The sequence below is a fragment of the Saccostrea cucullata genome, unplaced genomic scaffold (genome assembly GCF_032062105.1).
Source record: "Saccostrea cucullata isolate Sc308-1 unplaced genomic scaffold, CSIRO_AGI_Scuc_v1 ctg1470, whole genome shotgun sequence".
Lineage (NCBI taxonomy): Eukaryota > Metazoa > Mollusca > Bivalvia > Ostreida > Ostreidae > Saccostrea > Saccostrea cuccullata.
The window spans coordinates 60,317-88,146 of NW_026920398.1; the positions used below are offsets into that span (position 1 = coordinate 60,317).

General features: G+C 31.0%; 3 protein-coding genes across 3 annotated transcripts in view; 1 reads left to right on the top strand and 2 right to left on the bottom strand.

Annotated features, from left to right (window-relative positions):
• Nucleotides 1–3,173, bottom strand: part of LOC134248249 (von Willebrand factor D and EGF domain-containing protein-like) — a 38,224-nt gene extending 35,051 nt beyond the window's left edge. Inside the window, 1 exon segment of the mRNA XM_062730661.1 lies at nucleotides 3,108–3,173. The gene's annotated coding sequence lies outside the window, so the exon portion shown is untranslated.
• The window catches only part of LOC134248353 (uncharacterized), a 96,296-nt gene that overhangs the window by 56,698 nt on the left and 11,768 nt on the right, over nucleotides 1–27,830 (top strand). The window lies entirely within an intron of this gene.
• Nucleotides 16,553–24,309, bottom strand: LOC134248291 (uncharacterized). Its single transcript, XM_062730706.1, has 11 exons — nucleotides 24,172–24,309; nucleotides 23,812–23,878; nucleotides 22,159–22,191; nucleotides 20,503–20,691; nucleotides 19,739–19,903; nucleotides 18,916–19,083; nucleotides 18,564–18,764; nucleotides 17,966–18,145; nucleotides 17,817–17,876; nucleotides 17,506–17,602; nucleotides 16,553–17,104 (listed from the first exon to the last, which is right to left on the bottom strand). Exons 2-11 carry the CDS (start codon nucleotides 23,876–23,878, stop codon nucleotides 16,936–16,938), a joined length of 1,329 nt encoding a protein of 442 aa, XP_062586690.1. The 5' UTR covers nucleotides 24,172–24,309; the 3' UTR covers nucleotides 16,553–16,935.

Genomic DNA, 27,830 nt, shown 5'->3' on the forward strand with positions numbered 1-27,830 from the left:
GTTATCTCTATATCCTTCTCTGAACGTACAATTATGACAAAAAAGCTTGTAGAACTAAATAAAGAATTGTTTGCTCAAACTGACGCAGAATTAGGTCATACAATACCGTAGAAATGAAGACCAAAACAGATACTCATTCACTCTAAAATAAGAGGACAGAACCCTTTGAAAGAATGGTTGTTACTCGAGAAGCAATCAATGAAATGATGAATGCAAGGATGTCAAAATAGTCACAGTCTTGATGTTTTTCCGTCTCAATCGTAGTGGAAAAAGGCATTTTAAAGATGATTTCATGGGGATATCAGATAATTAGATACAAACAGAAATATTTTTCCCTAACAAAATACTTTTTTTTCATTTGCTGATTGATTTTTTGATAACCAAACATTAAATACGTTATTGCAATCTTTAATAGGTTTAGGTATTTTAAAAGATTTGCTTCTTGGTACATGTATCAAAGGGTCTTAGTCAATTAGTCAATCATTTAACCCCTTTAGGACTTTTTACCGCTCATTATGTCAAATTGATTGAATTGCTTTATTGCTTTAGGTATTTCCATCCTCCTATGATGTCATAGGTTTTGCAACAATTTTTTTAATTAATTTAAATTCATGCCAAGTAGAATAATATTTTTACAAGATTGCTTTTCAATAGGTGTAATGATAACTATTGTTAGTAAAAGTTATTTTAAAATGATGATTCCTTTTTTTAATCAATTATTCATTCTTTAAAAAATGTTGATACATGTAAGGCCAATAATTCCTTCTCTGCCATCTATCTTCATTCAGGCATTTTCTTTATTGTACTTCTTATGTTAAATGATTTCCCTCCTATTTACAATTAAAAACTATCTTAGAAGTAGCAGTAATATCGGACCTTTCAGCATCAGAATTATACATTTGAACCAGTTTTTACATAATTTTTATCATAATATTAACCAAAAAATGTACAAATTATTATGCTGACATATACTTGTGTTTATATATTCTCTTATCCAAAAAATATGGCGATCTATACATTTTTTTTGCAATAATTCATAAATTTAAACTATATTAAAAGAAAATAAATGCAGTTTTCGTACTTTGAACCATTTAAACTGTAAGGTTGGATAAACCTTAAGCATACTTATAGTTAGATAAAGATACACATTTTATGAAATTTAAACTTACCAGGAATTACGTTTTCCTTATTATTAGCACACTCAATTAATTTATCTTTTTATGCCATTTTATTTAAAGATCTGGAGTTTCGTATATTCTTTCTGCCCTGTTTGACAGTCTGTTTGTCTGTTTAACTGTTTCGTCTGCTTATCCGCCAAAATTTTATCCTTGATCATAACGTCTGAGTTGGTTGGGCTAAGCAGCTAGGATAAGGCTGCCCTTAAAATATCAAACTGTTCAAACTGTACTAACTTTTCTGAAGTACTTAGATATGACGTCATAATAGAATATGACGTCAAGTCACTTCATACTTGAGCTAACATGACGGGGAGAGTGTCATAATTATTACACGGCATGTAGATTTATTATGGGGACTTGTGTTTAATTCAAGAGTACGGGTTGTTTTTTAAGCTCGTGTGTGCTGTTATAATGTTTAACAATTGATATTTAAATATCTCTATTCCTTTTGCTTGTCCGATATGCAGGTATTAATAGTAATAATAATAATAATAATAATAATAATATATTCAAGCAATAGCAAAAAATTATGTTTGAAATGCTCCCCTTACATTTCCGTAGACAGAGTTAGAATTTTTATGAATCGTGTTTATATTTGACTGGCACAAGTGAAAGACAAGGATAAATTGAAGATAATTATTATTCTGCATAAATCTAAAAGAGAAGTATGCCCCCTAAGTGAATTTAGCTTGGGTATCGTATGTAGTTTATCCATTTTGGTATAAATCGCGATAAAGAGTGGAAAATACCCCTTTTTATGTTGGTAATTTTAGTTTATCGTAAAATATTTTCTTAAGAAGTAAAAATTAAACCTGCCCACAGCACTTTTCATTTACCAGGGATCCCAATGAATTTATCAACGTAACAAACTTTGCACAATAATTTTGTTTTGCACTTGTGCCGAATCGATTTTTGTGCAGCATTTAAGAATATCAAAAATGCCCGTCACGTGATCAACACAGTCACCTGACATCACAGAAATGCTAAATATTATAAGACCTGATTAAACTGATATCTCAAATTGACTGCAATTTCAAACAAGGATCACATATTGAATTTAAAACCTAGCTCAAAATAAAATGTATATTTTTAAGACATTTTAAGCCTTCGGACAGCCTTATCATAACTGCGTATTGCATTAATAATTTGCATTTGTGTATGTCTTATGATAAAATATTTCTTTTGGATAAAAGCAATATTTACCAAGTAATCTTGACCTTGGAGTTTGATCATTTTTTTTTACAAAAAAATATAACACTTTAACCTTGGCCATAACTTTATAACAATCAGTTATAGCTATGACTTTCATACATCACATATGATGTCATTGTGACACTATCTTCCAAAGGGCATAAATGATTTTGAAGTTTTGACCTTGACCTTAAAGTAATACCCACTTTTAACAAAAATTAACCTTTAACCTAGCACTAGGGATTTCATTTTTTCGTCGGTGTATTCTATGTGAAAAGTCTTTTCTTCAGATACCAACAATTAAACATGTTTTACTCATGAAAATAAATTACAATAATCCGTATATATTATATAAAAAGAGACAAATCACCGAAGCAAATAGAATTAACATTAATTATGTGTAGGAATTACAATTGTAAATGGAAGAGTATTTGTCATCATAATCAATATTTCTTAAAATTACAAAATGATGCTTTCGTTACTGTACATATATAATAATAAAGAAAAACAGAGAATAATAAAGAGTGTAAATTATTAAAACTCAGATTCACCTTATCTCTTATACGTCATCTGATTAACATTATGACTAAGACTAAAACCTAAACGTAAATCCTGCAGGCAAATCAATACGGTTTTTTTTTTGTTGACCCAGAAATACACTACTGCTTTTCATATAAATAAACATTCATAACAGACTTAAAAATGGTAATCTTTTTTTCCTAGATATATTTGACATACCTCAAGAAAAGCCACCAACCTCGCTAAACATTTTGCACCACATACATAAATTATGGATATGTACACAGTAACCAGTAAATCGAAAGTACGTGAAATTACAACTCGAAACGTTTCGTCAAAGCTTCCGGAATTCTTAAAAAATCAGCATTTTCTCAATAATTTATATACAAATAAGTTAACTGATAATGTTTGCTATGTAGAGTGGGAAAATCTGAACACATGACGCAGGAAACAAAATAGAGTCTAATATCTACAAATAACATCCAAACAGAGACTTAAATTTTAGCATAATGTTCCACGTATCACTACTCAAAATCAGTAAAACTATTATTTTATCCAATTGTTTCGAATTATGAACGTTTCTGTCATGTATGCTTCAAAAATTTGACCACAAAAAATTTAACATTGGCAATAACTTTTATGTCAGTGGGGCATGCCTTGCATGTTTGATTTGTAATCTATGTTGCAAGAACATTCTTAGATTGATTGATTGATTGATTGTAAACTGTTTAACGTCCCTCTCTAGAATATTTCACTGATATGGAGACGTCACCATTGCCAGTGAAGGGCTGCAAATTTAGGCCTATGCTCGGCACTTACGGTTTTTGAGCAGGGAGGGATCTTCATCGTGCCACACCAGCTGTGACACGGGGTCTCGGTTTATAGGTCTTATCCGAAGGACCGCCCCATTTAGTTGCCTTTTACGACAAGCAAGGGGGTACTGAGGACCTACTCTAACCCGGTTCCCTACGGGGCCGAAGAAGAACCAATAAATTAAACATTTGGATCTTGACATTTGAATTTGACAAACTTTAACCTTGACAATATATTTTTAACAATCGGTGCTACTACTTTCATATTTCACAATTGTATTCATTGTTTGAAGGCCATTATCGGGTATACAATTTTTTAGTCTTTTAACCTTTACCTTGAAGTTTTACATTTTTTTTTAAAATCTACACAATCATAACTTTCAAAAAGTTTGAACAAAGGCTTTCATTTGTTTATTCTTTGTTAAAACGCCTTCTTTTTGAAAGCGACCGATTTGATTTTTTTTACTTTGACTTTTAATTTCGACTAGCATTTAAAAAACTTTAACTCTCGTTATTATTGTTGGCATACGTGGGCACAAATTCTTTACGAGTTCACTTAAACAACTTTTTACATAAAATTGTTTAACCTTAATTCAGTTTAATCTTAACTTATAGTATTATCTTAAACTTAATAGTTTAAAAAATAATATGCAGTTTATTACTACTTATAATGCGTACAAAATTTAAATAACCTTGATTGCACTAGGCTTCTTTTCCTCCAAATTCCTCATGACGTGGTAGTATTTTTGATATCTAAAACAAAATGTTTTATGGAGAACGTAAACATATTTCGTCGGTCAAAGAAAGAGAAAAAGAGTTATATAGTTTACCTAGAAAAAAAACATTCCTTTATGTATATTACGAAAAACGGATTTGAACATTATCTGTTTCCTTTTGGAAAATGGAGTTAAAATATATAATGTCCCAATTTTAAAAAATAATAATGAATTAGGCCTTGGTAATTCTAAATGGTTTTTTTTGGCTTCTCAATATGACATAATAAAACATTCATGTAAAATTACGTTTGTCTGAATTCTATTCCCACATTATTACGATTTATTTATGATAAGTTAAGTCAATGATCTGCTGTTTCAGCAACAATGTTCAAAGTAATCATTGCACTTGTTCAGAATTAGGTCTGCTGGGCTGTGATATAATTTTTAATTATCAAAGGTAAGTACATGTATATAATTATGTGTTAAAACAGAAATTAAAAAACGCTAATTTACTTTTTGTATTGCTTTTTTTTTGTTTATTCAATAATTTTTATCAACAATTAGCAATTTTCAGTCATTGTGGTAAAACTTATGCAAATTTAGGTCACCTAACAAACATTTAAACTATTCGCTGTATGACTGACTGCAGGGAATTTAAAATCAAAGTTACACACATTCAACAAAAACAGTTGAAGTGGTTCATGCTTTCCAGACGCTGTGTCCTTGAAAGATAAAGTGCATTAATTAAATGTTTTCGAGCTGAATGCATGTGACGGTATCATATTTTACAAGTAAATTAGATAAATGTTGCCGAACATTCTGTGTACTTTGAAGACACTTTATAACAAAAGAATTTTTTTTTATAAATTAAAATAGTAAATAGTTTTTCAAATTTATATGGTCCAAGGAAATTTTTGACGTGTTAAGATCAAATTAAATGTGTTATATATAAAATGACCATTATTTGTGTATGTAAATATGTTTGTAGAAGTTTTTTTATGAATGAAAGAAATTTAACAAAAATGGAGAAAACTAGAGCAAAGCTCGTTGCAAAGCAACGAGAAGGTCTTCCGTCCTGTTTTGACCGGAAGTGACGTCAGCAAAAAGAAAGCCATGAGCTTAGTCGTCTCCAGTCACTTTATAATTTCAATTTTGCATGAAAACCTTAAAAATAAGCTATTTTTGGCTACTTCCGGTTTGACCGGAAGTGATGTCGATGGACGGAAAATTAAGTTTTGTGCTTCCTGTGATATATGTTACCCAAAACTTGTCAAGAACAGCAAAAATATGCATTTTCTGACTATTTCCGGTTTGACCGGAAGTGACGTCGCCGAACGCATTTTGACGACTTCATTAGATTAAGCTTGACATTTTGAACAACATTGCTTCTTGGATGTATTACAAATTCTCAATACTTTTTGAGATATCTGGAAAACACTTTTGGCCCCTCTAGATCCCTTAATTTAGGGGTCAGCCCTTTCTCCGAGATATCATTTAAAAGATCTTGTAATTCTGCACAAATTTTGTTTTATATGATTTAACAAAACATTTTTAGTTTAGAAGATAAAAAGCAAAATATGTGTAAATTTTCGCTCTTTTAGGCGTTCTAATTTTTGACCCCTTTATAGCATCATTTTGAATAGAGAAATCGAAAAACAAAAACCACTATGCACAACTTCAATCCTTCTATTATCTAAAATCAGTGGAATTTTTGCTCCAGCTTTAGCCGTCTCTGAGCCTTTGTCTGGAAACGAAAGCCAATAAATTTTCGTTTAAAGGGAAATAACTCAAAACCGGAAGTGACTTTTTGAAATTTTAGATAGCATTCTGATAGAGTTTAGTAACGTCTATCAACTCTGAAAATTTGAGCGAAATCTATTGAGAAATGAGTGAAATATGAGGCCTCAAAGTTGGTGTCTAGGAAAAGGAAAAAAAAGAATAATAAGAATAATCTTAATCATCAGAATCAGTAGAAGGTCTTCCGTTGGAAACGGAAGACCTTAAAAAATCTTTACTTTTATAAAATTTGATAATTCAACTCAAATACAGTGAATTTTTGAAATAGATAGTATAGAAAATTAAGACTTAATTTTCCTTAAAATTACCTAAAATGTGCCATATGAAACAAAATGCCTACAAAATGCTTAAAATTCATCCTTATGCTGTGAATGCCGATATCTGACTGGTACTGGAATTTGTACATTGACATTTTAAAACAAAATGTAGAATTACAGGGCTCATCTTACACTATTATATTGTGTCTGTACATCTGTTTCCTATTTAGACTTTATACGAAAAAAGACATTGATGGTAAGCTAACAACAACATTTTTTGTTGAACGTGGTGACTTAAACTTTCAAACTTCATTTGTTCATGTAGAAATACCATTTTCATTTGTATATGGATTACAAGTCATTCAGGTAACTTGATTTGCAAGGGCGTATTCTTTACGTAGAAACAATATCTGAAACTAAGCAAGCTATAAACAAAGGATATAACAAGGATATCAAGAGTTTTGTTTAGGGTTAACATTTAGCAAATTATTTGGTCAATACATTGAATTTGTCCGCAGTTTAGTTTATTATTTAATCGACATTTGAAAGATTTTTCATTCATCTTGTTTAGTCCTGTTACAATATCACTGATTTGCTTAGAATTTTTCAATTTACCCAATGACGAGTACATGACAGTTACAGAAATGTCTGTTCTACTTGTACATTGATGGTCAATCCTCCATGAATCTTTAGAGGTCTTTAATTCATCTCTTCCCTTCTTGAATTGTTTCAACCATTGTTTGATTGTTATTCAAAATATATATATATATGCTGCCTAGTACGTACTTAATATCAGAGAAAGTTCGGATTAAACCGTACAACCATGTAAATAATCACTACGACAAGGGGCCCGTTTTACAAAAGGACTTACGACTAAAGACCAAGTGTAATTCTTTGTATAAATTTTTTAACTAAAATTGTATCGAATTATTTTTTTTAACTTTTAAAAAGGAATGTGGTAAGATATTTTTACAATTTCAAAGAGACTTATTAATTTTCAAAATTTTACAATCCTCTGAAATTTTTGGTCTAAGTCGTTCTTTTGTAAAACGAGCACCTGATATCTATCTTTAATTGTTCCAATTAGATGTAGTCGCCCGTATTTTACAGTGGTTAGAGCATCCTGCACTACAGTCGAAAAGTAAGGAGGCAATCCTTACGTCGCGGGTTCGAATTCCATCATAGGACGTTGAGACCGGTACTTCGGATGAGACCGTATATACCGAGGTCCCGTGTCACAGTAGGTGTTGGCACGAACAAATATCTCTTACTGCTCAATATATGGTCCTGAGAGCCGAGTATAGGACAAAATATGAAGCTCTCCACCGGCAAGTGGTGGCGTCTTTTAGGTTGGAAGTATGACGTTATTAATTTGGTTCATTTCTAAGTTTAATGCAGAAAAGCCTCAAAATGACTCATTTCTGTGCAAATTTTCCTTTAGAAAATTGTGTCTGCCACGGTTGCCCACTTTAATTTTTGGATATATTATGTAAACTCCAATGAAAAATCACATATCTCAAAAATTTTCTGGGCGACGGTGGTAGAGTATGTTTTCTTGAAGAAAATTCCCCTGAAAATTGATGTCTTCTGCAACTTTTTACCAAAAAACGGGAAAATGCACAAGTTAATGACGTCACAATTAGCAGTAAGGAAGTCGTATGAGAAAAACGATTTGTATATTCTTACTGCAGGGAATTTCTATGATTCGGAAAGAATGAATTTTGATTTCTTATATCACTTTCATATTTTAGAAAAATATCGGGCTTAATTTGTATTGAAACTGTACCTTCTTCTTTGAACGCCCTATCAAATGTCATTCAGAGTTATCACCAAATTTGCTCGAAAATTTCGTGTTACAGGTAATGCATATGTTATTACATATTCATATTTTGAAAGCCGTCTCTCTCTTCTCAATCAAAATTTATTAGGTAAAATTATCATTTTTTAAAAATTAGTTTAAACTTCAGGGTAAAAGGTCACAAGATGACAAGATTGCATATTCAGAAAGGTCCTTAACAAGCAAAAACAGGTTTAATATGAAAGTCCTATGTTTTCTCATTTTAAAGTCATGAACAATGTAAAAGTTTTTGAAAAGAAGGTTAAACATCAAGGTGATGGTCACGAGATAAAAAAGTCTGCGTGTATTTAGAAAGGTTTTGTCACAGAAAATACACGTTTAAAATGAAAGCCCTCTCTTTTTTTAAAGTGGCAATATCACACATCTCTTCAAAAACAGACTTGTTAAACATTTACTATAGGATTTGGAATTTTTTTCATACTCATAAATGTATTCACTTTCCGAAAATTACAAATTTTATAAGTAAATAATTCTGATTATTTCATTAAAATCAATAATTATTTATGGTACATAAATATATACATCGCAACGTGTTCGAGGTTTCACATTCCATGCTATACACGCACATGACGCATGCGTATAGTTTTCAAAAACAAAACAGCATGGTAAGAGAGGGAATCCCGGTAGGCCTGCAACATTGACAAAGTCGACCAAAACGAAAAACAAAAACAAAATTAGGGATTGAAATTAAAAAACAACTTTCCTGACAAAAAATTAGTAGGGAGATTAATATAATCAATGGATGAAGAAGAAACGGGACCTCGACGACATTCACGTGGGGCTCGCGAAGGTTCTACCTTACAGGTTTGTTGATATATGCTATCATTTCTCGTATCTCCATAGCTTTCAAAGAAAAAAAAATCAGTGTAAACTCAACATAAAAATGCACTTACGACATATAAAAATTATTGCCATTAGAAGTGCAAATTGTATTGGAACTGCAGAAAGATATTTTGTTTGACATTTTGCCGCGATGAAGTATGATTTGGTGGATTTTCCTTTCCTGCACCCCAATACACAAAGCGTCAACATTTGTACTTAATCATGTTAAATTCGTCTGAATGCAGACTAAACTGTTAACTATTATTAATTTACCGGAGAGTTAAGATATTTGATTCTGAGAATTGCTTTTAACTAATATTCCATTATAATTGTAAACCCTGCATTGTATGCACGTGCCATTTTAGAAATTACGTGGTACAAGTCAACAGGTCTAAGTTGTACGACCCTTGATTTTCCGGCAGATTTTAATTACGATAATTTTGTATGAGGAGAGAATATTTATTTTTCTCAAAATGCTTACTTCAACTTTAACCTTATTCCTGAATGATATATTGTGTAACTTTGAAGGAAAAAGCACACGATTTGCAGCCGTATTGCCGCTTTAATCCTTTAATCAAAAGTTTTTGCCAATTTGAGAGTAATTTTTAATCTTTTTAAAGGTGGGTTATCTTCAAGGTTATGGTCACAGGTTTAAAAAAAACAATGTCTTTGGAAATGCCTTGTCACAGGCATTATTCAGATTTAATATGAAAGCCCCACCTCTACTCATTAACAAGAGGCCCATGGGCCACATCACTCACCTGAGCACTAAGGGTAGGAAAAAGTAGAAAATGGCTTTTTATTGTAAAGTTTATATCCAAAAGTAGTCCCATGACCAATCATGGATTTGCTATTTTTTAGAAAATGATTTTTAAAGAATTTTCCTATGTATATCTTTAAAAACTTTGGTCGGCCATTTTGGCCCCACCCTACCCCTGGGGGTCATGATTTGAACAAATTTGAATCTACACTACTTGAGAATGCTTCCATATAAATATGATAAATTATGGCTTTGTCATTCTTGAGAAGAAGATGTTTAAAGAATTTTCCTATATATTTTTTTATGTAAAACTTTGTCGGCCATTTTGGCCCCGCCCTACCCAGGGGGGTCATGATTTGAACAAACTTAAAACTACACTACCTGAGGATGCTTCCATATATATATGATCAATTATGGCTTTGTCATTCTTGAGAAGAAGATTTTTAAAGAATTTTCCGATATATTTCTATGTAAAACTTTGGTCGGCCATTTTGGCCCCACCCTACCCCTGGGGTCATAATTTGAACAAACTTGAATCTACACTACCTGAGCATGCTTCCATATAAATATGATGCATGATGGCTTTGTCATTCTTGAGAAGAAGATTTTTAAAGAATTTTCCTATATATTTCTATGTAAAACTTTGGTCGGCCATTTTGGCCCGACCCTACCCCCTGGGGTCATGATTTGAACAAACTTGAATACACACTACCTGAGGATGCTTCCATACAAATATGATGAATTATGGCTTTGTCATTCTTGGGAAGAAGATTTTTAAAGAATTTTCCTATATATTTCTATGTACACATTTGGTCGGCCATTTTGACCCCGCCCTGACCCGGGGGGGGGGTCATGATTTGAACAAACTTGAATCTACACTACCTGAGCATGTTTGCATATAAATATGATGAATTTTGGCTTTGTCATTCTTGAGAAGAAGATTTTTAAAGAATTTTCCTATATATTTCTATGTAAAACTTTGGTCGGCCATTTTGGCCCCACCCTACTCCCTGGGGTCATGATTTGAACAAACTTGAAACTACACTACCTGAGCATGCTTCCATATACATATGATGAATTATGGCTTTGTCATTCTTGGGAAGAAGATTTTTAAAGAATTTTCCTATATATTTCTATGTAAAAATTTGGTCGGCCATTTTGGCCCCGCCCTACCCCTGGGGGTCATGATTTGAACAAACTTGAATCTACACTACCTGAGCATGTTTCCATATAAATATGATGAATTTTGGCTTTGTCATTCTTGAGAAGAAGATTTTTAAAGAATTTTCCTATATATTTCTATGTAAAACTTTGGTCGGCCATTTCGGCCCCGCCCTACCCCATGGAGTCATGATTTGAACAAACTTGAATCTACACTACCTGAGAATGTTTCCCCATAAGTTTCATCTTTCCTGGCACAGTGGTTCTTGAGAAGATTTTTAAAATATGCCACCAAATTTTCATTAATTCCCAATTATCTCCCCTTGAATGAAAGTGTGGCCCTTCATTTGAAGAAACTTGAATTCCCTTTACCCAAGGATACTTTGTGGCAAGTTTGGTTGAAATTGGCCCAGCGGTTCTTGAGAAGAAGTCGAAAATGTGAAAAGTTTATAGACAGACAGGCGGACAGACGGACGCCGGACAAAATGTGATCAGAAAAGCTCACTTGAGCCTTCGGCTCAGGTGAGCTAAAAAGTGATGATCAAGGTAAAAGCTTTTGAAAAGTAGGTTAACTTCAAGGTCAGGGTCACAAGCTAAAAAATCATAGTGAATTCAGAGAGGTCTTGTCAATAATATGAACATATGTTTGATACAAAAGCCTTGTGTTTTCTCATTCAAAAGCCATGGCCAAATCACTTGTATTTGTCATTGAACTATATAAATGTGATATTTTGGGATTTTTTTATCCACACCTGTGTTTGACTAAGATTTAAATAAGAGAAATGGAGTATTAACACATTTTATGTTAAAACAATACATGCATCGAAAGAAAGTTACTTGGATAAAACGGTAATCATTACCAGGTATTGTGTACAAGCTCAATCGCCATGCTTAATTGCATTGTTTACCTCGAGGCGATAAATGATTGACACGCCGAGAAGCCAAACTTTGAAGTATTAATGATAAGAATCGGGTATCAACTACTGTGGTAACAATAGTTTAATTAAATCATGATTTGGCAGAACTTTCTCGATCGATCATTGCTAGTGTGTATATAAAATCCAACGACCCTTCGACATTACGTAATCGCCGGTTTACATTTAAGAAATGAATTTAATTTTTGAAGATTCATGAGGTTATGAACTACGACGCTTCAAGCCAGCATATTTCATGAAGCGCGTGAAGCGTTGTAGTTCATATACCTCATGAATCTTCAAAAAATTAAATTCATTTCTTATATTTACATTATTTTTCTTATGACTTGCCATAAATTTACGCCGTTCAACTGTTATTTTTAAAACAAAAACGCGTGCACTATATTCTTTGACTTTTTGACATTAAGAGCGGTATTATGACTTAACAGTAGAGATATTCATGCTTATTCGTGAAACATTCCTAATGTAGTTCATGAGGAAATATACTGCATTTTATTTTGTAAAGAATCATAGGGAAAATTTATTGGAAATGTAAATATATACTGATGTAAAAACTTTGAACACACACAAAACAATAATATTTAGAAATCTGTTAGCGTACAATAAATATTGGCGTTCATGGGCTCTTGCGCCAAATGTGCTAAAATTAGTAATGCTCTAAATATTCTTGTTTTACAGTCGTAAGTCAAACTTCAAGTTTGAAACAGGTCACAGGTAATTTCTTAGGTAATATACATCTGTAATATGAAAGCCCTATCTCTTCTAATTCAAAACATATATTTAAGTTTTTCTGACGGACAGTCGGAACTACAGACTGACAAACTAATATTCGAATTATATTTAATGTTTCCTCGCTTTCGCGAAAGCGGTGGACAATAAATGAAAAAGCAGACGCACGCATCAAATGTCCTCTTTAAAAAATCTTGGTCTCGGGAAAACAACAATTTGAATATGAGTGTAACACTGCAATTAAAAATTAAAAAAAATGGCTGAGTGATATAAGGAGGATTTGTATGAAACATGACTCTAGATCTGCATATGCCATTTAACATCTGAAAACTAAATCTAATTGCATAATGAGTACATGGAACATACTTTTTCTAGATCTATAAATTATGTGATATATTTGCAGTTAAATGCAAGATGGGCTTAATTGATAATGTCCCACAGAGTAAAACATCATCTTTGTTTATCTGCGCCTCTTTCAGTTACCTATTATCTATTTTCTATAGTGTGCTTTTTATCCTATTTAGGACCATTTCACAAAGAGTTTGGACTTTCAGTAAGGCTACTTGTTTACCGCCCGCCAAATGGCGAGTAGGTTCTCGTTGGTTAAGAAATTAATAACATCAGGAATTTTAAATTGTTGTTGTTGACAATGATGAGACTACTTAAGCTTCACCTCTGTGCAGGATGAGACATTGTAATTGGTTATTGATACACTAATTGGCATTTGCCCGAATTTCTATCCCATGTATATTTCAACAGTGAAGGAAAGCTGTATAAATTTCAGAAGCTAATTATGGAACGAGAATGCCACGCCTTACTGAAAGTCCAAACTCTGTGTGAAATAGTTCTATTAAAGGGGTATGGACACAGTTTCAGCTAAAAAATTTTAAATAATTTTTCTGTTTTTTTTTTTTTTTTTACAAATATATAATTATGGACTTCCATCCCTATCAGGACCTGATTTTCTACCTTTTAATGTCCATCAAGTACATGATATTTCAATATTGAATAAATAATTGAATTGAAGACAACGTGAAAATGCATTATTTGATAATGAAATTCATATAACAAGAATACTATTAAATACTTCGTCGGAAAGATGCATTGAAACATAAAGAGTAGAATTAGAATTTCAAAACAATTTACCCAGTTTTTTTAATTGCATGAATTTTTTTATTTATTAAAATAGAGGGATAACTATTTTTAAACATCAGGGTCATAAATTAGGACACATCTAAACCTAAATACTTATAGTAAAAATGAGATTGGAAGTAGTTTATTCAACAAATTCAAAATTTGTGACTAAAGTAAATACATACATATTAGTGAATCTATTAGTCATTTTGTACACTGTGCATATTTATCATGATAAATCTCAAATTATGTAGCTAAAACTTATGCTGTCTTCGAAGCGTTTTTACATAATTAAAAAAATATGCTTGTGGCATGTTACGAAGTCCTACGCTTGCGCCGTATATATAAGAATCATGATAATTTTATCAATATGCTCTAATTGACCAAAGCCTCGTTTGTACTTACCAAAGAAACAGGTTTTATAAGAAATAAAATGAAGTTTGTGTCATATTCCAGTGAAAATCACTATATTCCTTCAGAAATATCATACATGTAGTTAGGTTTGCTTTTGTGTTCCTTGGGCACTGTAACCTATTTTTCTCACTGCATCTTTCAGCAACAAAATATGTCCATGCAACGTGCATTATCTAACACACATTCAATCTGGGTTTTCCAGAACTCTTAAATCGGCCACTTCAATCTAAGCAATGTGCTCATTCAAATTAATCACTGTTAACGTTCTTAACCTTAAGTCTTAGATTTTTTTTGTTCTAGACATCAAATCTTTTTTTGTTAAATCATATCAGTTCATAGTTAGGAATTTCTTGAAAATTAAGAAAATACAAGTTTCATAATTTTAAAACACAAATCATGAAAATGCAATTTTGATATTTTCTGAGGAGTTATTAGAATGTTTACAACAATCTAACTTTTAATTTCAGATAAAAACTACAGGCCACCGCATTTATTCTTTTGCATAAAAGATGAACATGCAATTTTATAAGTGGAAAAGCTCAAATAAATGACTTTATTAATATAAAAATTTTGATTTTGACAAGTGTATGTCCAAGTATTTATATTTCTTTATTAAGATTGATATCGAAACTTATCTTTAATACAATATTTTCTATTCCAAATGTAAATGTGGCAAAAAAAAATACTAGCATTTTAACTGTTAAATTTATCTAATAAGGAGATAAAGGGCAATTTCAAGCCCAAAATTCCATTAAACAATACAAGAAAAAGAGAAGTGCAAGTATCGGCCCATGAGACAGTAGAGGTAAAATCATATGCCACGGAGGGATCAGCGTCCCCTGCCAACCGGTCACACCCGCTGTGTTCTCCTTGTCATGATCGGGAAATAACCGGACATTCTGTTGTCAGTTCAGTTTGTCAATAATGGAACAACAATTAGAATGAAAATCGTCATTTGACTATATGATAAATTGTATTTGCTGACAAGGTCATTGAATCGAACATAGAGCCTACGAAATTATGCATTTAAACAAAACTGCTGATATTCTTGCTTCAAAATTGTTTTTCAATAATTATTTTTAGAATTTTTACATATATGTAGATGTTCATGCTTTTCGAATCAACTTAGAGATATAAACCCTGTATGCAGGTGATGAAGTAAGGGACGCTGACGATTGAAATTAAAGGACAATACCTTTATCTCAGAGCTTGGCTGTAAAATTACCATTAGCGTCTTTTTAAGTGAAATATCCAAATAAGAAAACAGATATGTCAGATTCTGTGGTATCTTTTATCTCAATCTAACTGGGAAATATTGTATCAACATAAGAAGGGAAATTACCATTGTTATTTCACAATAAGTCGTCGATATATCTAAATGTTGAATTGAAAGCCACTGCAAGTGTTTTCTTCTTTTCACGTATAAGATTTTTGACATACTCTGCTTTATATAAATACAGAAATATGTCTGCTTATATCTGGGTACAGTTGGTACCCATGGAAATTCCAAACGAATGATGGAAGACCTAGTCTCCAATAACCACATAGATATTGTTTATCAGAAACTCAAGAATCTATTTGATGTCATCTTAAGAGTACTTGTATGCACTGTCAAATTTTTTTTATCAAAATGAACCAATGAAAAGGTGAGTAGATTTATGAGCTCCGTTTTTAATGAAAAAGCAGCTGTCAATGACATGAAAACATGAATTTTAATTTATCGCGAGGAATTGTTATGCATAGTGTTGAATAGTCCTGAGTTTTTAGCTGTTGATTTTGGTAAAATCTTGTGATTTCAAATTTTCCAAAAGTTCAGCTGAAATTTTAAATATCCACATCTGATTTTCACCACTTCTTGAAAATAATGTTGCACAGTACTCTTGAAGTTTCCCCTTTACTACTGTTAGTATCTTAGCAGCGTTTTTTTATGAAAACTATTTATGACCAGTGATATAAATAAAATTTAGATTCTTACAAAAGGTACGCGGGTGTTCCAAAAACAACCTCTAAAGAGTACAATTTTCATAGTCAAACATTAATCCTTTCTTAGTCCGCCATAAGAATAGAAATAAACTTTAAATAGGACTGTTGAAATTTTTGTTTTATTGACTTGTTTAACCTCTCAATCATTCATCTCGTTTGAGAAATTGTTAATGCGTAGAACGTGTTCGTATGTATCCAGTTAATTGAGAGATATATATACCCCGTATAACCCCGTATGTTAAAAAACTTTTTATCATTAAAAGAATGTAGTATATCCAAAAATGTGTTCAGTTTCCGAAATTTGTCTATTTTTATTGGAAAAGAATATATAAAATACAAAAAACAAAAAAAGGACAAACACGGATCAGAAAAGCTTTTCACACGACAATTTATCTTAAATGCCATTTAAAAACTTGACTTTTCAAATTCCGGTAAATGATTCATGATGGCACATGCTTTTCTCTCTAAATGTAGAATTATCTAAATATCAGGCAGTTTAACATGTTTGCAAATGTACTTTACAGTTAAGGACTTTATACATAAATGTTAATCCATTTGATTAAGAGTTTTACGATCGTCGTTGGTATACCTGGAAAGTATCAGTCAACGACAATTACAATTACAACTTATATAAATAGTTCTCATCTGTTGAAGTCATTGAAGAGGTTTTTAATACAAATCATTTATCACACAGTAGACATGGGCTTCGCTTTGAGGACACTCTTCATTTGAGGTTGTCTTCTCTGGGAACTTCAAAAATGTATATCCGTTTCGCAATATTTCATAATCTCCGTTGATATCCATTAGTTTATTTGGTTTTTCATAGTTAGTTTCTCTACTGCAAAAAACCGATATACAATTTACTACATGATACAAAATCATCCAAAGAAAGTGTACCTCCTGGTAAAGTAAATTCAAAGCATAATGTCAAACGTATAGGGAAAAATCTATAAAATCTTCAAAAATGTTATAGGAACACCCTAGATAAGTGATTTAAGTAAGTGAAAATCTGGGAGGTGGAGTTATCTGAGGCCACTTTTGAATACTGAACATTTTTTTCGAAGTTAAAGATCTCAGGAAAGCGAATTAGCTTCTCTTTGATTTTTTAGTGCAAGAATGCAGGTTGCTTAAAAAGTGTACAAAAACACGAAGGCATGTTTATCATATTTTATATATTATATCATACGTAAATTAGAACACCGGTCATAATGTCAAATCTCCATAAATGCTCATACAAACCTATTCTTGAAAACAATGATTATAAGTGTTGTTGCAATTATCATAAGTATAGTCATAACTACGCCTGTTACAATAATTGGCACCTGGGACTGTTTGCCTAAAATTTAAAAAAAATCTTTTTAAATGAATTGAATGAGCTGTAATAAACCAAATACTACTGCATGCTTTACATGTTTTAATGGAAAATAATTAATCTTGAATTTTTACCAATCCAGAACTGCAATAAGACAGAACTTGAGCAAAAGTCATAAACTAAATAAACAGAGTATATGGTTATTTCTATTTTTTTAATGTAGTATACAGTTACTTACTCTGAAATAAAGAAGGATCCTCTGATAAAACAGGATTATCAGTGCATGTCTCATTGTCATCTGGAAGTAATTTAGATTAAAGTGTTTTAATAACGTTTCGAATCATTATAAATAAAATCTGGCAGATTTCAAAAAAGATATAATTATACCCATGCAATATCGCTCCTCGCATTTATTCAGAGATCTCAAACAATACGCCATGTAACGTCCACAGTTTCTCACATATATGTGACTTCTCTCATGACAGCAAGATTGAGACATCCCAAATCCGGATGCAGAAACACAGATTGGTCTTTGAACAATACCTTCATTTACAGCTGGATGAATACCTTTCAATGAAAATATAGTTTTTTAAAGATAGATACCAGTATTATTATAATCAACATGATATTAATTTTCAGTTGTAACGTGTTCAACTTAGGTCCATCCCGACATCATGCTAAACGAAGTGGATAGTTAAAAGCTCCATAAGCTTTATAAGCACAGAAAAAAAATAGCTTTTTGCCAAGAAAGATTTTATAACTTTGATTTATAAGCTGTTCTTTCTATCCGTATGTCATATTGCTTATTTGAATTATCCAGGATGTAAATGTATTCATAGGCTTCAATGTAAAAAAATTAATACGCAACTAAAAAAAAGAAAATTTTAATGAAAAGGTAATTCCGCCAGGATCAAGATTGCCTGACAAAATGTTATGTAATCGGAAAACATTTAGTATTATTTGCTTAGATGAAAAGAATCTGTACCATCCATCCAAACAGGATATAGAGTGCCACAAGAAAGAACATTTGGACATCTATTAAGAAGAGTTGGTTCTCCTGCTTCTGCCTTATACCACCCTGGGAGCAAATCTCTGTCGCAAGATTGCATCAAATTCGAATATTTGCAATTTACGGCCCTGTTTTCAGCAAAGGGAATCTTAGGGAGGTCGTTCAATTTACATGGATCTATAATTAAAGAAAAATTAAAAAATAAAAAAAACCCTTGTTTTCTTTTAAATACTTATTATCAATAAATATGTCGTAATCAATTCCACGAAATATCAGATTTTTACGAGGAGTAATACATCAAACTCCTTATTATTATACATGTACTTACCAGATAAACAAATCTCAGCTAAGAGTCGATTCTGCAGGCTTTCTATGGATGGTTCTTTTGGTTTTTCTAAAGAACCATTCATCACTTTCTGTATTGTTTTTGTTACCGTCGATGGTGTGGCTGGTCGAGGAGAGCTATTGATTTGATCACAAGCAGCATCTCTCTCACCTAGATAAATTTATGGTTGTTTATTATTTGAATTCGTTTCAAAAAAGACAAATTCACTGTTATCCTTCCTAGAGTTCAAAATTACTTTTATATATTTTGAAAAAAAAATGAAACGTTTGTTTGAAAAAAATAATGTATAGATAAAAATATAAATTCTTTATTAGACAGTAAAGTTTGGTTTGTGAATCTTAAAGAAAAAAAATACTTAAAATAATATATCCATGACTCAAAAGCAATTTTTTTCTTGATTTTTTCTACAAAGGAATATTCTAGAATTACTTCAGACGTGGATCACACACTGGTCTTATCTTAGCGCTAAAACAAGGTATGACATAACCATGCCCGAATCTTTTAATAAATCTATGTATCGAAATGACCAATTTGGCCTTGGTGGTTTAGAGAATAAGATTTCCCTTTGTAACAACGTCATTTGAATTCTGTTAAAAACATCTTTTACCAAAGAATTCACGCAATATTTCCACAGGTTATTTCAAATAAATAAAGATTTCAGACTTGAATTAAAACACTATCTAATGAGGGGCATATCTACCAACAGACGGAAGAGACGGATGCATAAAACTTTGATCAGAGAAACTTGAATGAGCATTAGGACCAATCAAATAAGCAATTAAATAGTTTTTAAAAAAATAATTACCGAAGCAATATCTTTCGGAACACGCGCCTAAGGTAGGAAGACAGTAGGCGTTGAATGATCCACAGTGTCTTATACTGACAGTGACTTTTCTGATGCATTTCTCTCTGAAACCAACTTTGCATACGATTCTGTCAACCTCTTCGTTTTCCTTTGATGGAAGCGTTCCTAGAAATTGATATTACAAATGCAACAATTTGTCAAACCTATAGGCGAAAACATTTATCAACTATTTCTTTTAAAGAAAAATATTTCCCTAACATTTTATCAGTTCGAGACTTTAGGCAGAGGAAAGTTAAATAAAGCTCAAAACTTTGAAAATGCACCAAACTTACATTTTATTTGTCAAAACAGGAAATATTTTGGATGATATTTTGTTTTGACGAAATTTTTTTCAGAGGAACCACGCAATATAGTTACCGTTTTTATCAACATAATAAAAAAACTAAAAAGCTATACAACACCATAAATAAGATTTTATGTTGATATGACAAGAATTGCTCAACTATTTCAAGACTAAGATAAATATGTATGAAAGTCAAAGGATGTAACAATAACAAATTTTTAAGGGTTGAATTGCATGTGAAGAAACAATTAAGTCCGTAAAGAAACCCTTTTCTTTTTTTTTCTTTTTAAAAACTGGAGGACATCTTAACAAAATAATAAAATGAAATATCTGTGCAGTTTCCCCCATCCCCTATGCATATAGTGTACTTTTCACACTCAGGGTCTGGAATTTGTCTTTTCGAGAATATCTTATTGGTTACCATTGAGCCAATAGGGATATACAGCTCCACATTGAAATAAATCTGGTGGATGATTCAGCATGTCATCTTTAAACCTGTACCAGCCGGGGGTAATGAAGCGGTCACAATACGGAGTTTTATTAAACTGGCAGTTTTTGGCTCGTAGTTTAGGCTGGTAAGGTGTTGTTATGTTAGCAGCATGACAGGCATCTATAAAGAGAACATTCAAAGCAGTATATGCTTAATCATCAATGAATTTATCTTTATATAAAGAGAGGATATTCAATGCTTTGTAGTTGAATATGAGATTTATTTCACAAGTGGGACAGGATTTTCATATATTCCCACCAATGCGAAGTAAATCCCAAGTTTCAAATACAAAACATTGAATTTTCTGTTTATTACAATTTCTTTGATTTCCTCTTTGCCTATGTCTTTTTGCAAATCAGTCAAAAGCTATATGACGTCAAAGTTGAGCGGTGAAGACGTCATAGCTAAGTGATGTGAGATTGAAAACATTTAAAACATGAATTTCAACAACATATTTGAGGAACTTTTGCAGTCTTGAACTCAGTCAGAATGGTTTATTAACTCGTTCTCTATCTTATAAGCTATGGGATATTTTTTAACACTTTTCGTTATGGAAAGGGAAATCGAGAATTTTCCCGCTCTTCTTATATTTGTCAAACCGTGAAAGGCTATCATTTTGATATCCTTTCACAGTATGACAGAATATCATTTTTATTCAATAAATAAATTGCAGTATTTCTCTGTTAAAATGTTATAAAATGGATTGGTTTTAGTACACTATGTACATATATTTTTGCATTTTTGTGAAGAAACATTTCAATGGCTTATGTAATGTTACCACACTCGATCAATCCAGAAATTTAATGCCCGCCTTTACTTAGTTTAGCTTTTTCTTGTATTATTACATTTTCGGTAGTTTGCACGAGGTTGTTGCACAAGCATTTTTTCTTTAAATAAACTTCTAGTTATAGACAGCAGCAACCATAAACACTTTTATCATAGAAAATTGACTGAATATTAGGTTATTTTGTAAATATTTTTCTTTTTAAACTATTTATTGTACATATGATCGGTATTTTTGTTTATATTTTAACTTGCATTGATTAAAAATCCTCAAAGCTGCTATAAAGTCAGTTTAATGTTAAATTTGGCAAAATATTCTGTGATATTTGAACAAGACAAGTTAATAATTTGTTGTTTATGGTGCTTAAAAAATTACAGTAGAATCTAAAATCTAGGATTTGAATGTGTGAATTAATTTGGTAATGTTTACTTGTGAATCCATATTAGTTTCTTGGATTTTTTTTTATTATTACCAGAAGTTGTTAATCAACAAGACTTATTTTGTATTTTTATGTTTTGTAGATTTCACAGAATGCCTCATAGAAAGAACCATGAAATATGTCTGTTCCAGACTTGGATCTAGGATAAAACTAATTTTAAATGAGCCTTGAGGCATTTTGTTAACTGGAACAAAACAGCTGTTTAAAAGAAAACAATGGTTTTCCGTTTTTCTTTTAAATGTAATCAAAATTGTTTTGACAACTATACAATACTATCCATAACGGAAGAATAAAATTTATTTTAATCAGCAAATAACATTTGTTTTTCTTCTTTAATCGTAAGAAGGAGTTGTAGTTTACTTACCATCTGTTTTGCAAAACCACATCCTACTCGCTTCTGAAAAATATTGACAATTTTTATAAACTAAATCAAATACATTTACATTGATGTGTTTGTTTTTTTAAAAATAAATGCAATTAACTGCATTTTAATATGGAAATCATAAAAGTAACGTTGTTCTAAATGTTAATGATTTAAATGGATATAATTTTAATTTTAATCTTTTAAAATCAATGTTGTTATTATCTGTTGTTATTAAAATATTTTAATGGTATTAAATACTGAACACATGAATTATCTTAATCTTTTATTATTAGTAAAGAATAATATATTGTAATTTGACAAAAAAAGAACAATTTATTTGGAATCATGAAGGGTCAATGCAATTTTTTTATGCATGCGGTGTCTGAACAATATAACATATCATGTTTTATCTGAATGTACATAAAAAAAACTTATATAAAGACACATAAAGAAAAAGCAGAAGTAAGCTGAGTACATTTGTAAATATTAATTTTGATAAACAAACACATATTCTGAACCTTCTGAAGTGACGTTTGTATTTTTTGAAACTCTCACGTTTACCCTTGTTTTGGCTCTTTAATCCTCTTATGTATATTGTTTTTATCATTATTTTAGATAACGTTACAAAGTGATGCACTTTTCACTGTGCTAATTCTTCCAATGGTCAATTATGGGGTTTTTTTCAGTGGTGAATTTCAACGATTTATCACAGTTTTATATTAAAGGAAATATAATTGGGAAAAAAAAACAATTGTATGTTTTTTTACTCATGACTATTGCAAATATCGAATTCTAAAATTATTGAGAAATATATGTTTAACATTAGGAAAAATTCAATTTTTTCTGCTTTGACTACTGAAAATGATTGGAATTTTATTTATCAAATCATATGACATTATAATAAAACTGGAGCATTAATTAAAAATATTGGGGGTGGGGAGGATTTATCTCATTCTTTGTTAAAACTTTTTTTCCTACAATTAAAGAGATACTGTATAAGTGGAAATTTAATTGAGACGCAAATTTAGCGATTTGTCCTAACTTGTATTTAATTTCTAGCGAGTTGTAATTTTTAGCAATTTCAAAATACTCACTTAAGAAATTATTATAAGTAAATTGCAAGTAATTTTTCAAAATTTAGCGGTCTTAGTTCCTACACTATTAATGCCAAAATTAAATCCTTGCTAAAACACTGCTATATGATTTCATTGAGATTTAAATTATACAATTGTCAAGACAGAGAAGAAGTCCACTTTGAAGTTTTTTTTCTGATTATTAAATGGATGAACTTCCAGGAGGGATACCTGCAATAAACCAGTGAGAGGGGATCAAGATATCTGCCATGTCCCTATTAAATAAACTTGGACCAAAACGTACCATAATGTCTAAAACGTACTATAATGTCCTGAAAGTTTTTTACTTTTCCTTTTGGAGGGGGAAATGGAGAGAAGTTAATAATTTTTTTTAAAAGCATAAACTTTATTTTAAAAAACACTCACTCAAAAGAAAACCAATAACTTTGAGTATTGGGTATATATATATTTGATAAGAAGTTATCTTGTATAGTTCTCTTGTATGATACGCGTGATAATGTTTTGAAAATGTATTATACATATTGTTAAATGTATATAAGAAACAAAAATTTAATTTCACCTGTCACATCAATAGACAGCAAGCAAATCATAACAACAATCTTTACTGTCAGGGATTGTGACTTCATCTTCAAAAGTAAAGGAAAAAAGAAAACACCATAAAAAACTTTTTGTATATATTCATCTTTATGCAAAAAAAAACGTAAATTCCATAATAAAACAATTGAAGTGTCGAAGCTACAGTATAGTGGTTTAATGAAACAAAAGAAAGACAAAAATCCACATGCTAATATAGAAAGTATTTATCATGTGCAATCCTACACTTATGTATTTACGTTTTGACTTTTTGTTAATGTATATTGATATTGATGTTCTTGCAAAACTAAAAGAAAACTTTAAAAGTATAAGAGTTTTACGTTACCTTTGTTAGCAAAAACAGATGTCAAAATCCTAGTGTGGCTGCCATCTAAGTGTTTTCTTCTCTTCCCATCAGGAAGGAAATGTATGGCGGCGATATGCTTTAAAACTAGGGCAATTCAGCGTAAACAAATCACTTGCCTACTCCTGTTTTTTTGTTTGAGATACTTGTTGCTGTTTAGTGTAATATCATGTTCATGAAGAATAATCACAATTTGCACAATTATTTAAAGAGTGTGTTAATTGGGATAATATATACATGTACTTGTTCATATCTTGTAGTGAGAGGTTATTGCATTATGGTATCATTGTGTGTTTTGCGGTTGTAGCTTAATATTTTTAACATCCGGTTTTAAAATAACATTGTGGTGATTGACGTAGATTTCATCAGATGCATAAAATAACATTTGTTTGTAATGCGATACATTATCACAATGTAGATTTATCATGCATTATTAATTTTTGTTTTATCTATTTTTACCATATTAAGTTTTAAATTATAAAATCAATTTATTTATTCGTCCTAGCCTTCACAGTTGATGCTTCAAGTATAACCTAAGAAATCATAGAAAAATAATATGTTGCAATTATTATATGTCAGATAACGGCATAGAAAAAACACTAAATCTAAGAAAAAATATACCTGTGCTATGCTTTTCTGTTTATATGTTATACATGTATATTGATACAGAAGGTTTTTTGTCTTACGTAACGAAGTGAATTGAATTTAATTCATCGTATTTAGTTTTTTAGTACAAAATACATAGATAAGTTTACTAATACTGAATATTTTTAAAAAGTTTACAGTCACTATTTTGGGAATTTTGTTCTCTTTCACTTGAAGAGTTAAAGCTGAAGCATAACAAATTTATACAAAACTAAAAAATATATATATGTTCTTTTGTTTTAGTGTAGATGTATGCATGATAAATTTATTTTTCGATAGATAATTGTTTTAATTCATTTTAACGATAAATGTATTTTGACATTCTTGCTTGATTGCTTTTTGCTCAGAATTTAGGGAAAATAATTTCAATATTTAGGTGTCAAAAATTGTGGGAAAAACTTAACATCATAAAATTTTGTGAAATCAATTTTTTCAATGAAAGGTTCATACATCATTACTTTCTTTGAGTCCTTTCCCTGTACATAGATATCCATGAAATATTTTCAACAATTGTATACAACCAACGCTCTGCAGCTAGCTGGCTTCAAAATTAGAAGTTAAAACTTTTGAACACTAAAGCAAATGCTCATAGAACTGGACACTGACAATTAAAGTTGTTGCACGACTTTATAAAGATCTGTCTCTAAATCTACTGTAATTTACAATGTATTCCGTACAAGAAGTGAAATTTTCTCCTGGGAAAAATCGTGTTATTATTTCTGATTGTCAACTTTTGCAGAAGAATCACCGACTTTTATCAGGTAGCAGGGGACTCTAAACGTCTTACCTGCGATAAATTACTTTTTTCCTGATAGTTTTGAGAAGCAGTGTGCGTTAGAGATAAATACTGATTTCTTTTAAAACATTTCGCTTAAAGGGCGTTTTTTCGTGAAGTTAGATATGTTTTACTGCATATCAAACTCTATTTCATATAACTCTAGAAACAAACGTACATGTTATGAAAACTGTTATTTAAGATGGTTATCAAAGCAGGTATAATAACATGGTAATTGTATTTGAAAAAAAGTGAACTGAGTGTTTTCTGCTATTATCCGCAAATTCCTGCGACTCAACGGGCTGATGACCGCAAATTCTTGCTTATGATCTTGTAAACTTATGTAATCATTTAGTTAAGAAAATCTAATCAATATTTTTTTCAATTTGTGTGAGAGGCTCATTTCGAGGTAGGGGTGTACAATGTAAGTTATACTTAAGATTTACTTAAGATTAACCAAGTTAGAATTAATTACATTTAGATTTATATTTCGGAGAAATTTAAATTATAAAATGAACAGATCGAATAACTAATGCAAATCATAGAAATGTCTGTGAAACTTAGCTTTAGTGTTCATATTTAAAGAAAAAGACAATGTAATGTTAGTGTTATCCAAAATTTTACTGTAATTAGAATACTTTGTTATTATATTTGAATGTTCATTGCTCTTCAAAGCACATGTGTATCTATGGAATCCAGAGAGGTTCATGTACTTCACTATCACAACACATTGCTTGTAGGTTATAGGTCTATTACGCAATGAATTTAGAGTAATGTTGAGATAATCTTCACGCGATGCAACGATAACTACGGAAACCCAATTGTACAAACCAAAAAAATTACAATTTTAAAAGAATTGTTTTCAATAAAAAAAAAAAAAACACAGAAAATATTACATACCAAGTAGAATAAATAAAATAAAAAAAGAAACATTGAATAAAAATCAAACAGACGAAATATTAAAAGAAAACGAAAACAAATATTTTAAAAAGACAATACAAAATAAAAATATTAATCTAATATTAAGTAAGAAACTAAAATACAAAAAAAAATTATACAAAAAAACCAAAATTACTAAATAAGAAACGAAATTACAAAAAATAAGATTCCCTTCAGCCACAACGCTCACCTGAGTAATTTGGCCCTGCAGTTCTTTACAAAACTAATTCGCCTTTCCGCTGTAATAGCTATTATGACAATAACTTCACATGGGGTTTCACTTTTGAACGTTTTTGAATTTACACTACACCAGAATGCTACCACCTAAGCTTCAGCTCTTGCTGCCAAATAAATCCTTGAGGGGATTTTAAAATATATTTCATGTAAACTTGGATTCCCTATGTAGCTTCACTTTCCCCTCTGGTCTTGATTTTTACAATTTAGAATCTACACAACACCGGTATGCTTTCACATAGACACATAAGGATAGAATCTGTTCTTATATTCAATGTAAAAATTTGATTCCCTCTTGTTGCCAATCATTACTTTCGGAGGTCATGGATTAAAGGATTTAGAAACAACTGACTCCAGCATAATGCTTCCACATTAAATCAATTATTTTTAACACAGTATTCTTGAGGAGAAGATTTTTTTGGTAAAGATATTTTATGTATACAGTGAAACCTGATTAATCCGACACGTAAAGGAGGACGAAGTTCGTGTCGGAATAAACTGGATTTTGGATTTCACAGTGTTTAACATAGGATAGTTGAATAGGAAGGAATATAAGTCAGAATTCACAGTGTCATGGATTGCATATATGTCGGATTTAAGAGTTTTCACTGTATTAAATGTAAAGATTGGATCCCCTATTGTTGCCTCAACTTAACCCCCAAGGTCTTGCTTTTAACAATTTAGAATCTACTCTACCCCACAAAACTTCCACAATAAATTCAGCCGTTCAGGCCCAGAGGTTCTTGACAAAATGATTTTTAGAGATTTTTCCTACATTTGTATATGGCTCAGTGTAAAACTTGGGTTCCCTATTGTGGTCCAATCCTTTCTTCGGGGTCATGATTATACAAATTAGAACTTATGCTACCATTGTTACAACGCACTTTGAAAAAAAAATTCTTTTCAAACTGCGTTAATATCGACCACATTAACGCACTTTGAAAAAAAAATGTGTATGCTGGGTATTCTTGTAAATCTTAGGTATAATAAATAATTTAACCTGTTGGTAACTTTTCAGTGATAAGGTCTCTTTAGAATTTGAAAGTGA